The sequence below is a fragment of the Schistocerca gregaria genome, chromosome 1, assembly GCF_023897955.1.
Source record: "Schistocerca gregaria isolate iqSchGreg1 chromosome 1, iqSchGreg1.2, whole genome shotgun sequence".
NCBI lineage: Eukaryota > Metazoa > Arthropoda > Insecta > Orthoptera > Acrididae > Schistocerca > Schistocerca gregaria.
In genome coordinates this window covers 538,660,088-538,673,955 of record NC_064920.1, presented here as the reverse complement: position 1 = coordinate 538,673,955, position 13,868 = coordinate 538,660,088, and the positions used below count along the sequence as shown (strand labels likewise).

Here is a 13,868-nt window from a genome sequence, read left to right as displayed (position 1 = left end):
TAACTGCTACCAGTGTTTGTTCCGCTATTTTATAATCATACAATAAAGGATCCTTCTTTCTATGTATTCGCAAAACGAGGGCTGTCCAGAAAGTAAGTTACGATCGGTCGCGAAATGGAAACGACTTTGCAAAGATGTGTTGGGCAGTGTCTCTAGTATGACTCGAGGTAGAATTATCTCGCTCTTTTCATTCCTGAGCTCTTAGTGAACGCTTAAAGATGTTATAGAAAATAGTGTCTCCCGCCAAGTACGAGGGCCTTTTGAGAATTTTCCCCTGAAGCTATGCAACCAACATTACATAACTGTCGTGCGGTTTCTTCTTCAAGACAATTCTCAGCCTCATTCTGCAGGGGCAATGAAGATGTTCCTGCACAGTTTCAATTGGAAATGTTTGGTTACCTACAATACAGCCGGTAATTGTCTCCCACTGAGTTTCATCTCTGCTCAAACGAACCACTGGCTACGAAGACAACATTTTGGCACAGACAACGAGCTTTAGGCCAGCGTAGAGAATTGGCGGAAAGCACTGGCGGCTGCCTTCTATAATGAGGGTATTGGAAAGTTGGTACAACGCTACGACGAATGTCTGAGTCAGAACGGCGACTACGTAGAGAAGTAGCTGAAAGGTGTAGGTAACTGTTACAAATGAAACATTTCTGATTTTCACTGTGACTTTTATTTCGCGATCAATCGTAACTTTCTTTCTGGACAGCCCTCGTACATTACATTTGTCTATGTTAAGGGTCAGTTGCCACTCCCTGCACCAAGTGCCTATCCGCTGCAGATCTTCCTGCATTTCGCTGCAATTTTCTAATGCTACGACTTCTCTGTATACTACAGCATCATCCGCGAAAAGCCGCATGGAATTTCCGACACTATCTACTAGGTCATTTATATATATTGTGAAAAGCAATGGTCCCATAACACTCCGCTGTGGTACGCCAGAGGTTACTTTAACGCCTGTAGACTTGTTTGCTTCGCTTACTTTCACTCTGTTATCTCGTATGATGTTATGCCTCTGGGGCAACTCTGCGCACTCACCAAAATATTTACTAGATCAAAAAAAGGGCGATTATACTGATCTATTGTGTCAGTACGCGAATTTGGTGCAAGGCGTCGTTCAGGTTCCCCGGAATTGTAACTCTGCCGTACATTCCGTAATGGAAATTGTTTTTGACAATATTGACTCATCAGAAGAGACTGCAACATTATTTCAATGAACACTAGACAGAAAAAGTATATGCACTTGGATAACACTTCCATAAGCACTGCAGACAAGGGCGTACAGTGTTCAGCGGGTTTCATTTTCAATAACCTTCAAGAAGAGCTGAAAAAGCTGATTGATAAACCCCAAGCATTCAGATCCAGATTGAAAGGTTTCCTCCTGGACTACTCCTAATTTGTACATGAGATCCTTGCAGTACTCGATAACTTTTCAGTGTGATGTGTCATTTATTCATAAATAATTTGTTTTGTGTTTTATTAATTATAGAACTATTTGTTTATATAAATTTTCTAAACAGCATTCTGTAAACTATATACTGACGCGTTCGATGACCAAGCAGCTCCGGCTCACGTGGTCCCAAGGAAACTGAGAGATGAAATATTTAGAAGTCGAAAATAGAACAAAAAAGAACGCTTACACTTGCACATCCTTATAAATTATATAATCTTCGATTTCTGTTGGCGCTGGACGATCGTGTGCGAATGATGTATTTCTCTTTCCATACTGAATAACTAGCTTGGCGCCGCAGTTTCGCTCGCGTAGCTTGCAAGATCTGCACAGATTTTCTTATACTTTCATCGAATTTGTGTGTTGTTATGCCCATTGCTCATGTGTAAATCTCCACACTATAAGAGAGTTCGTGGCGCTTTGGCTGCCCGTCACTGCATAATTAAAGTAATCCAATCACTTTAATTTAATTTCGTATAGCGAGTTAAACAAAGCAATAAAGAAATTGGATAAATCATTGTATAGTTATTAGCGGCGGTCTTACACTCGGTACTGAACTCTCTCACATCTCGAACGGATATTCCTGCATATGGACTCTCATATAAACGAGATACCTATTTTATCCACAGTAATGATTACTCTGCGTAGTAGGAGATGATTTTCCAAAAAAATGCAGTAACACGTATTTTTTTTATTTTTTATCAAGAAACCAAATAGTCCTACCAATTTTCATAGCTCTAGCTTCAAAATTGCCTTAATAACAGCATATTTTCAAAAAAACCTTTACCCCTATTTCACCCTCTTTGGAGTGTAACTTCGAAAAGCCCCTTCTTAAACGATGCCTGCGGTATAGGACCAACATCATCTCCAAATTTCAAGTTTCTGTTCACAATGGTTTGGGCTGGGCGATGCTGAGTCACTGAACCACGCACGACATTTTCTATTACCTACGGCGATAAGCACAGAATGCTGCTATACGTAGGGAGCAATACAAAGGTTGAAACACGACATTCAGGTGCACAAACACTGCATTCTATACGTAAAAAGTAAGATTACTTTTCACCTAATCGTAGTACCTATCGTCTACACGACACAATCAATTATCGAAATATGTAACATCGTCGGCTCTCTAAAACAGGGTGCTTTTATGTAATATACGATCACACTGCCAATGAAGATGTGTGAGGAAATTAATTTCTGTCTACATTACAAAATGGGCAAAGACATTTATTTTGCTCATGAAAACCTCAGTATGTCTATCAAATGTTAGCAGCTGGGAGGCGCGAAGCACAGGTGACCGAATGCAGCGCTAATGCACTGTGATTTTCATAAGCCTATTTGTTAATACATCATACCCATGTAAGTCTTTAATCATAAATTATTTGCCTTAATAATTAACTCAGTCTCCTTCTAGCTTACATCAGTACTGCTACATCACAACGTCAAAGTTATACATGATCGTCTGTGACAAATTATTTTATTCAGTATTATAATTATTGACAGTAAGGTGCTATTAGCACTCTGTAAAAGTCCTGTGGACTGACAGACATCTCAAGATTAATTTTATTAGTTATGATTAATAATGAATTATTAGGTAATCCAACACACTACTTCTGTGTCAACAAAATGTGCAGATTTCTACAAATTTCTCAGTAATAGTTTAAGTCTTTATTTTGATGGCACCGAAAGAAGCTGCTTTTCCGCAGGCTCGAACTTTCATAGTTACTCCAATCATGGAAAAGAATTGCAAAGTTTCCACTTTGTCACTGACTGACTAATTTTTTCGGTGGTGGAAAACCATGTACTGGATGTACTCCTTAACAACGCGGAAACGGTTCGCAGTGGTTTATTGTTAGCAAATTTAGTTTGTAAATCTCTGAGTCGTTCAGCTACTTGTCCACTGAGCAAGGAAAAGCATTTGGTGTTTCACTGATAATAATTATTGACGTATGCCAGATGTACACTGATGAGCCAAACCATTAATGCCACCTGCTTAATAGCTTGTTTGTCTGTCTTTGGAACGAAATACGTCACTGATTCTGCGTGCAAGGATTCCGACAGTTTTTTGGTAGGTCTGTGGCCTATGTGGCGTTAGACGTCTACGCGCAAGTCATGTAATTCACGTAAATAGTGGACCGCCGATATGCGTACTCGGGTGATGGTGCCCGATAGCGACCCAGATGAGTTCCATAGGATTTACACCGGGTGAACTTGGTCTCCAAGACATCAACGTGAGTTCACAACAATGCTCCTCAAACCACTGTAGCGCGGTTCTGGCTCCGAGAGACGGACAGTTATACCGCTGAAAGATGACATCGCCGTCGCGGAAGAATCGGGCATGAAAGGATGCTGGTGTTTCGCAGATGTCAGTGTGCCTTCGATTACTGCCACAGATCCTATACAATCGCAGGAAAATGTCTTCAATAGCAGACTACTGCTCCTTTGAACCTACGTTGGTGGCATGTTTCGACTCCCCGTTCACCCCTGTGACGGCACCTGTGGAGATAACCATCGACTTAGGGTAGCAAAAGTGTGATTCACCCGAAGAGCCGACACGTTGCCATTGATCGACAGTCGTATTCAGACGGTCCCATGCCCACTGCAACCGTAACTGACGACGTAGTTGAGTCAACATGTGAACACGTAAGGGTGGTCTCCCGTGGAGCTCCATGTTCGACAGTCGTATTCAGACGGTCCCATGCCCACTGCAACCGTAACTGACGACGTAGTTGAGTCAACATGTGAACACGTAAGGGTGGTCTCCCGTGGAGCTCCATTTTCGACAGTCGTATTCAGACGGTCCCATGCCCACTGCAACCGTAACTGACGACGTAGTTGAGTCAACATGTGAACACGTAAGGGTGGTCTCCCGTGGAGCACCATGTTCGACAGTCGTATTCAGACGGTCCCATGCCCACTGCAACCGTAACTGACGACGTAGTTGAGTCAACATGTGAACACGTAAGGGTGGTCTCCCGTGGAGCTCCATGTTCGACAGTCGTATTCAGACGGTCCCATGCCCACTGCAACCGTAACTGACGACGTAGTTGAGTCAACATGTGAACACGTAAGGGTGGTCTCCCGCGGAGCTCCATGTTCGACAGTCGTATTCAGACGGTCCCATGCCCACTGCAACCGTAACTGACGACGTAGTTGAGTCAACATGTGAACACGTAAGGGTGGTCTCCCGTGGAGCACCATGTTCGACAGTCGTATTCAGACGGTCCCATGCCCACTGCAACCGTAACTGACGACGTAGTTGAGTCAACATGTGAACACGTAAGGGTGGTCTCCCGTGGAGCTCCATGTTCGACAGTGTACCATGAGCGGAGTCGAAACACTTGTGCCGGCACCAGCATTCTCCCCTTTCCGCAGAGATGCCACAGATCACCATCTATTCTACTTTACAGAGCAGACTAGCCTCCGAACCCCACGTTCTGTGAAGACTCGTGGACATCCAACCATTTAGCGCCTAGTGGTCGTTTCACTGTCCTACATCTTTCCTTAGATGCTCGCGACAGTAGCATCTGAACATTCGACCAATTTCTCCGTTTCGAGATACTCGTTCACAGTATCTCCGTAATAATAATCTGCCCTTTGTCAAAGCCCCTTATCTCAATGGATTTCCCCATTTGGAGCCCTTATCGCCATTGGGGTAATCCACTTCCGTGTCTGCTCCGCTTACATTATTTGGTTCCCTCGTCAAGTGCACGCAACGCCACCAGGCGGCATCCATCGTCGCGGTGGGCAGCGGTCATAATGAAACTTGAAACTTCCTGGCAGATTCAAACTGTGTGCCGGACCGAGACTCGAACTCAGGAGTGCTAGTTCTGCAAGGTTTGCAGGAGAGCTTCTATAAAGCTTGGAAGGTAGGAGACGAGGTACTGGCAGAGGTAAAGCTGTGAGGACGGGGCGTGAGTCGTGCTTGGGTAGCTCAGTTGGTAGAGCACTTGCCCGCGAAAGGTAAAGGTCCCGATTTCGAGTCTCGGTCCGGCACACCGTTTTAATCTGCCAGGAAGTTTCATATCAGCGCACACTCCGCTGCAGAGTGAAAATCTCATTCTGGAAGCGGTCATAATGTTCTGGTTGACACGTGTACATTCTTGTTGAACCTAAGTTCTCTCGTTTCGGTTACTTTACACCCGTCACACATGGTATTAAGAAGAAAGTTTTCATACGTCGGAACAACCCTGCAAATCGACATTCTGTATTATCAGTCAATATCGGAGATGATATCTTCAAACTGTTCAGATCTCGATTGTGTACAGGAACGACGCCGCGTGAGAAGCAGACATTTATACTGCCATATGCTACCAGCCACTCTCATAATTCAATGAATTCCAAGTGATGAAGCACAGAATTGAGGAATGGGAGAAAGAGTCAGCTGTGTGAAGAAACGTAATTCGTTAGTCGCATCTGTTACTCCCTGTACTGCGGGAAGCTGCCAGATGTACTTAGTAGGAGTGCAGATATCGATACCACTACGATGAATCGAATCTTGCCCTTGCCCTTCTCTGCTGGACACGAGATCATAGGTGGGCAGGGATGTTGCATTGGCTAGGTGATGGGGAGAGCTCCTGACGCCTGTGTGAAAGGGACATAGGCAGTTAGTCCGAGAGGTCAGCTCATGAACAAGTGCGAGTCGGGGTGTGGCACCCCGGAGGGGCACGATTAACCTGTATTTTGTTCCTATTGCGCAGCATGATTCAGTATATTTTTCTTTTCGGCGACCGAGACTAATATCAAATGGCAAACGCTAACTGCAGGGAAAAGGTGAATAGTCTTCACATAAACTGAGTGAACTTTTATGTACTCAACACTTAATAAATCGAGTGTTATTCAGAAACTGTTTAATTCACCTTTTTTCATTACAGTATATATTTTGAGTTACTAATGTCGAAGAGTGGAAGTAGGAGATTCAGATAAGCATTCGGATCTGAAAGTTATTACAGTGGTACGTGTAGCTCAGAAGTTAGTTTGTCCAATAACGCTGTCTACAAATATTCTGGTGCCGCTTCAGTACATCAGACAACAACTGCAGCAAAATAGTCAATAAAACCATCAGAAACGATCGTGCAACTTACGACTTCGGTAATGTATATCGATAGCGTCGTTGAAGTGACGTGATAGCTGACAGGCTATATTATAATTTACGATCAGCCCTATTTTCAGTAGGGTTCCAAGCAACATGTACATCAGAAATGAATGTAGCCTGTACCCAAACGTTGCTTAACCTTCCCTTTTCAAACGGCCCAGGGCAATACCATTTACAAGCTGAAGAATCCAAATTCCCAGGCTCTCTCTCTCTCTCTCTCTCTCTCTCTCTCTCTCTCTCTCTCTCTCTCTCTCACACACACACACACACACAAGACAAGCTTCAACTGAAGCGTATAATACTTCAAGGCATTGTTATTTTTTCCATATTATTATTTGCGCACCACCTGAAAACCTGAAAGAGGTGTATACATCGGCACCTCATTAATTAAATCTTCTTCACACCAATAGGTAAAAGTTAAACATACCTCACTAGATTGGAGCGCAATTAGTTGCTTCATATTCAATAAAAATTTTCAGGGTTTGTGACCACACTGTCAATATGTATAAAACTACCACCGTTTTGGTCCCTGTTGCAAGCGACGTTCTTCAGGGTGTTTTTGTTTGCTGCTGAATGAGAAAACTTTGTTCCGTATATTCCTTTTTTTTTCTTTATTGTGATTTCATTCCTCTGCCCCATATGGGCAGGGGAGGGCTGTCAGCGGCACAATCCGCCGCTCTTCAGCCGAGTGACATAAAAACTTAAAATAAGAATAAAATGTTACATACATAAGGCGAGAAAGGTGAACTTAAAACAGAATAATGGAGAAAAGGGAGGTAAAAAATAGACTAACACGGATAAGTTCATGGAGGACAGTTAAAAGTCACCAGAAAGCTAAAAAAAACTGTTGGCGAGTCTTCAAAACTCAGAGAAGACACTGAATGGACATGCACACGTTAAAAGTCGGCCACAGTAGTAAAAACACTCTGGAACAACACCCTTAAAACCCACTTGGAGCACACACGACGAAGAATAAAACTGCCAGGCGGGACCTGCCGAGGGAAAGGGCAGAGAAGATGTAAAAGGAGAGGAGAGGAGAGCATGGGGCAGCAGGGGAAGTGGCGGGATGAAGAGAGGAGGGGCATCAGTGAGTTCACGAAGAGGCAGGAGACACGTGGGGCGGGAGAGGAAGAGGGAAGATAGGGCAGACACACCGAAAGGAGGCACAAGAGATGGGGCGGGGGGAAGCCGCTTAGGAGGAGGGAGGGGGAGAGGTAGCCCTGAGGAGGAGGCAGGAAGATGGGGTTAGAGTTGGTAGGAAGGGTAGACGTCAGGGCGAAGCTCATCTCGCCGGCCGAGGCGCGCCAGTACTCCATGTACCTGCGGCCGCTGCGGTCTCCCGCCCGCCTCTATGTGTTGCTTCATAGCGCTGTTATTGCTGGCAGCCAAGACGTCGGAAGTCGGTACCCGTCGTCTCTGTTCATGTTGGCCAGTCGCTTGGCTATTTCTATTGCCTCTCTAATCCTCCTCCTGAAAGTAAGAGGCTGCTTCGCCAGTAGGCGCGCTTCGCCAAAATCAATCTGTTTTCCGCACTCATCCTGGTGCTCTGCCACCGCTGACTTGGTGTGCTGTCTTAGTCGGATTATCTTTCGTGTTCAGATATCCGTGTTCTGATGGGTCGCTCCTTCTCGCCTACCTACGCTTATCCACATTCACACCTTATTTAATAAACTCCAGCAGCATGTCCTTTGTCAACTGTATCTTTCGTTGTGAGAAGAACATCTTCTATTCTGTTGCTACTTCGGAAAATCGGCTTGATGCCTCCTCGGTGGAGGATTTTGCCCACCCGTTCAGTGACATCTTGAACATATGGTAACGAAGTCTGTACGCAAACGTTGCTCACTTTTGCTGTGCTCTAATGCCTTCATCCTTTTTCACCATAGTTTTATCTATTTCTTTCATTCCATAACCATTGGCACAAAAATGGTCTTAAGGTTTTGTAGTTCATCCTTTGGATGTTCCTTATCGCTGATCTTGTGAGCCCCATTGGTTAAAGAGTGCAGGGCGGATTATTTCTGTGTAGGGTGATGATGGGAGGAGGCATGCAGGTAGCTATCAATACTGGTTCGCTTCCTATACACTCTATGGCCCAGTTTACCATCAGGTGTTCTGTGAACTTCGACGTCGAAGAAAGGCAGCCTCCCATTCTTTTCTATCTCGATAGTGAACTGGATTCTGCTGTGCTGCTGGTTGAGGTGTAGGAGGAAACGTCGTAGCTCTTCCTCTCCATGTGGCCAGATAACTAAAGTGTCGTCAACATACCGGAGCCAACATTCTGGGCGTAATTGTGCGGACTAGAACGCTGTTTCTTCAAATGCTTCCATAAAGATGTCTGCTTCAAATAAGCAAGAGAGGGGATCCCATAGTTACACCATCTGTCTGCTCATAAAATTCCCCTTTCCACCTAAAATAGGTGGTCGTTATACAGTGGTGCACTAGATAGCAGATATCGGGTGCCATACGTTCATTTAAGATGTTCATGGTGTCTTGTACCGGTACATTCGTGAATAAAGACTTTACGTAGAAGCTAACCATCAGGTCTGCTGCCGCGATATACTTTTCTTTTATAAGTTGCACAAAATGGGTGGAGACTCTGACGTACGAATTTGTGTCGGAGCTTTGAAGCCAGTTCCTTTGCTAGACTGTACGTTGGTGAATTAATTGTACTCACAGTAGATCGTAAAGGAGTGGGCCCTTTATAGACCTCGGAACATCATATATTCTTAGTGCCTGTGGAACTTCTGGAATGAGTCTTCTGGCCATGTCGAAATTCTTTCTAGTTTGCTTTAGCAGTGCTTGCGTCTGCTGGCCAACATGAACAGAGAAGACGGGTACCGACTTCCTACGTCTTTGCTGCAAGCAATAATAGCGCTACGGGACGATAACTCACGTGAAGGAACACACAGAGGTGCGCGAGAGACCGCAGCGGCCGCAGGTACATAGAGTACTGGCGCGCCCCGGCCGGCGCTAGAAAGCAGAAACACAACGCCACGTCACAGCTGCCGCCTGGTTTTCCATTCGCCAATTTCCACCAAACACAATCAGTAATGCAAACGCCAATCAAAACGTCGGGTTTCCACCAATGAAAAGAAATAATAAAAACACCAATAAAGACTTCTAACATCCCTTCCCTTTATGCTTAACAGCCATCAGAATTAGATGACAGCCATGCCTGCAGATTTAAAAAGAAAAAAAAAAGACACTCTAAAGAAGTCGCTTGCAACAGGGACCGAAACGTCGGTAGTTTTATATATATTGTCTATGCGGTCACAAAACCCAGAAAAAATATATTGAATGTGACAATAGCCGCGGAAACCTTCGTATATAGTTGATTCGTATTTCGGCAGAAGGCAGCAATAATGATGACACTGCTGGTGCCTCCTAAACACGCACATATCACAGCCATAACTATCCATTACAGCCGATGTATGTGGTATATAAACCTTCCGCGATTCAAACAGAGACGAAACACTTGTACAGGAAAGTTATTGTGAAACACGTCACTTTAGTTTGGTATTATATCCACATTGTATCATTCTCTATGACGCAACTTGCTGTTACACATGGCTCTAATTTTATTAGGCTGCCTTCTTCGTGCCAAAAACGTCATTTACATCCACGCTGCAGTGTAGTTTCATCCACACCATTTCAGTCTTCTGATAATGACAGCACAGAGACTGACATATTTTCATGAATGGGTGAAACATCACACTCGCTAATATTTGCGAAAGGTATTAATTCCAGTAACAGTATTAACTTCTCCATACAGCTGTGGCATGCAAATTATTTTGATATTTAATCCGTGTATAATTGACTTAAAGAATATGTAACCTAAATAGCGTGTATAGCATGCCTCGAAAACTGAATGCCGTTACTACCCCAAGATTTGGTCCAGACCAAGTGGTCGGCAATGGGAATCATTCAAAGTGTGGGACTCTGCTTGGCAAACGTACCACAAGATTACTCCCACTCTTAGCAGCAACAGTAGAAGCACTAATAGCTTTCAAGTGTTATGGGTTTGTCATTTGGCTTCCTTCTAGAGCGCGAATGCGAGACTGGCGTCTTACTGTTATGTATTCAATTTTTCAGGCACGTCAAATGTCTGATAACGATACTGTAGAGCGTTGGTACCGGTTGTACATGAACTAAAATAACAAAAAACAAAAAAAACGCGTAGGACGGACGTATGAAACTGACTTTGTTCCTGGAGTAAAGGAGTAGATCAACCGGCCCACTCTGGCTTCCTACACTCAATGGTGGCAATTAGAAAAGGGAAGTATTGAGGAATACGAATCAGCCTGAGAGCTTTGACCAATGAAGCTATCAAGCAGTGTGGAGATTCAAATGTCACACAGTCACGCGTATTTTAACTATGAAAATAACTAGAACCCCACTGTAATATAGGAGATGTCCTTGTACGCAACGAGACCAAATACATTAAAAACCTGAAAATATCGGATCTTAGTGGGATAGATGGCGTTCTGATGCGAGATGTAAATGTATACTGCAATGTAAAGAGAAGAAGAGGAGTTTTTCAACATCGAATGTAGATTTAAGTGTTAGGGAATGTAGCCACGTATGGAAGTGAAATATGGACGATAAACAATTTAGACACGAAGAGATTTGAAACTTTTGAAATATGCTAGCACAGAGGAATTCTGAAGATTAAGTGAGTACATCACGTAACCAGTGAGGTTGCAATGAATAGAATTGGGGAGAATTTAGTATTAGAATTTAGCATTAGAGAGGAGTTTGGGTGCATGTGGGGAGGGGTAGGGGGCGATAAAATATCAGGATGCGACCAAGAATGAATACAGTAAACAGATAGAGAAGGATGTAAGTTGCTGTACTTATTCGGAGGTCATGAGGCCTGCAGAACATAGGATAGCATGGAGAGCTGTATCAGATGAGTCTTCGGACTAAACAACGCAAAGGAACAACTGCAGTATGTGAAAGATATTGTACATAAAGTACAGAGAAAAAGTGGCCAGTACTTACCTAGAAGAGGCGCAGTTCTATGTACTGAACATAAACTGATATTTTCACAAAGTCGTGTCTTTCAGAACTGTTCATTTCTTTCCGCTGGAAGGGAAGAGGAAACGTTGAAGGAGATTAGAAAGAAGACGCTCAGAGCCCATATTAACAGGAATCGCTTAATGTGAGTGCATTTACCGGGTGATCAAAAAGTCAGTATAAATTTGAAAACTTAAGAAACCACGGAATAATGTAGATAGAGAGGTAAAAATTGATACACATGCTTGGAATGACATGGGGTTTTATTAGAATCAAAAAAAAAGTATTGCTAGACGCGTGAAAGATCCCATGCGCGCGTCGTTTGGTGATGATCGTGTGCTCAGCCGCCACTTTCGTCATGCTTGGCCTACCTGGTCCACAGACTCAAGTCCGTGCGATTATTGGCTTTGCGGTTACCTGAAGTCGCAAGTGTATCGTGATCGACCGACATCTCTAGAGATGCTGAAAGACAACATCCGATGCCAGTGCCTCACATAACTCCGGACATGCTTTACAGTGCTGTTCACAACATTATTCCTCGACTACAGCTACTGTTGAGGAATCATGTTGGACATATTGAGCATTTGCTGTAAAGTACACCGTATTTGCTTTGTCTTACTTTGTTGTGCTAATTATTGCTATTCTGATCAGATGAAGCGCCATCTGTCGGACATTTTTTGAACGTTTGTATTTTTTTGGTTCTAATAAAATCCCATGTCATTTCAAGCATGTGTATCAATTTGTACCTCTCTATCTACATTATTCCGTGATTTATTCAGTTTTCAAATTTATACTGACTTTTTGATCACCCGGTATATGATACTGTCATCACACATTCGCTGAATTCACCAATTCACGACTGTCACCTTTCAGTCTAACCTAGATCTCAGGTAACGCCAAAGATCACTGTCGTAACATAGAGGGACTATCGCGATCTTGAAAACGAGCCAGTCAGTAAAGTAAGATTGCTGGTAAGCCAGAATGAAGCAAGCAGCAGCGCGCCTACCTTGAGCTTGTGGACTTCGCGCTGGAGGCGCAGCACCTGCTGCTCCTTGGTGGCGAGCTGTCGGCGCAGGTCGACCACCTCGGCACCCAGTGAGTCGGTCTTGCCCTCCAGCTCCTTGATCTCGCGCTTCAGCTGCGGCACCAGCCCGCGCAGGTACTCGTAGTCGTCCGGGAAGACGACGGCCGGCGGCGGCGACTGGTGCAGGTGCAGGCGGCGCAGGTGGTCGCCAGCGCCGGCGCTGAGCTTGGCGGCCCCTGCGGCGGCAGCGCGTCCGGAGGCGCCGTTGCCCATGTCGGCGTCGGCGTCGGCGTGGGGCAGCAGCGCATGCTGCTCGCAGCAGCGGCCGCGGCCGTCTGAGCCCGCCTCGCGGCACTCGCAGCTGCCACAGCCGCCGGCGACGCCAGCGCCGCCACGCGGGGGCCCCTGGCGCTCCTCCTCGTCTTCGCCCTCGTCCGGAGGCCGGCGCGGCTGCTGCGGCGCGCTCGCCATGCCATCCGGCCCGTCGCGGTGCTGCGGGCCACACGCACACAGTCAACTACTGCCTCACGACATCACCCAGCGAACGTAGATAGATGTTTATTCATCCATCCATCATTGTATATTACACACTGTTGTCAATTAAAATTGTAACGCCACGAAATATAGCAAGTAACGAAATTTTGCTTATTGTGCGTATACACTAGGACGTGAACAGTCATGGGATAGCGACGTGGACAAATACAGTATCGCGTACACAAGGCACAAAGGCGTAGTGCATTTGTGGAACTGTTATTTGTACTTTGATGATTCATTTGAAAAGGCTTCCGACGTGATTATGACCGCACGACGCGATTTAACAGACTCTGGGCACGGAGTGGTAGTTGGACACTGGAACATTCCATATTGGAAATCGATAGGGAATTCAATATTCCGAAGTCAAGACTGTACCGATAATACCAAATTTCAGACATTACCTCCGCAGTGGCCAAGAGCCTTCACTTAACGACTGAGAGCAGCAGCGTTTGCGTGGAGCTATCAGCGCTAACAGGCAAGCAACACTGCGTGAGATAACCGCAGAAATCAATTTGGGACGTATGACGAACGTTTCCTTTAGCACAGTGGGGTGAAATTTACGCCAATAGAGTATGGCAACAGATGACCTGTGCGATTGCCTTTGCTACCAACACGACATCGCCAGAAGCGCCTCTTCTGGGTTCGTCACCATACTGCTTCGACACTAGACGACTGAAAAACCGTGGCCTGAGCAGACGAGTCCCGATTTCAGGTGATAACAGCTGATCGTAGGGTTCGAGTCTAGCACA

The 13,868-nt window shown here is 45.0% G+C and overlaps 1 protein-coding gene across 1 annotated transcript in view; it reads right to left on the bottom strand.

Moving 5' to 3' along the window:
- Positions 1-13,868, bottom strand: part of LOC126355586 (cGMP-dependent protein kinase, isozyme 1) — a 1,149,467-nt gene that overhangs the window by 522,786 nt on the left and 612,813 nt on the right. Inside the window, exon 3 of the mRNA XM_050005953.1 lies at positions 12,568-13,077. Coding sequence (XP_049861910.1) covers positions 12,568-13,056 — 489 coding nt within the window. The 5' untranslated portion in view covers positions 13,057-13,077. The remainder of the gene's footprint in view (positions 1-12,567; positions 13,078-13,868) is intronic.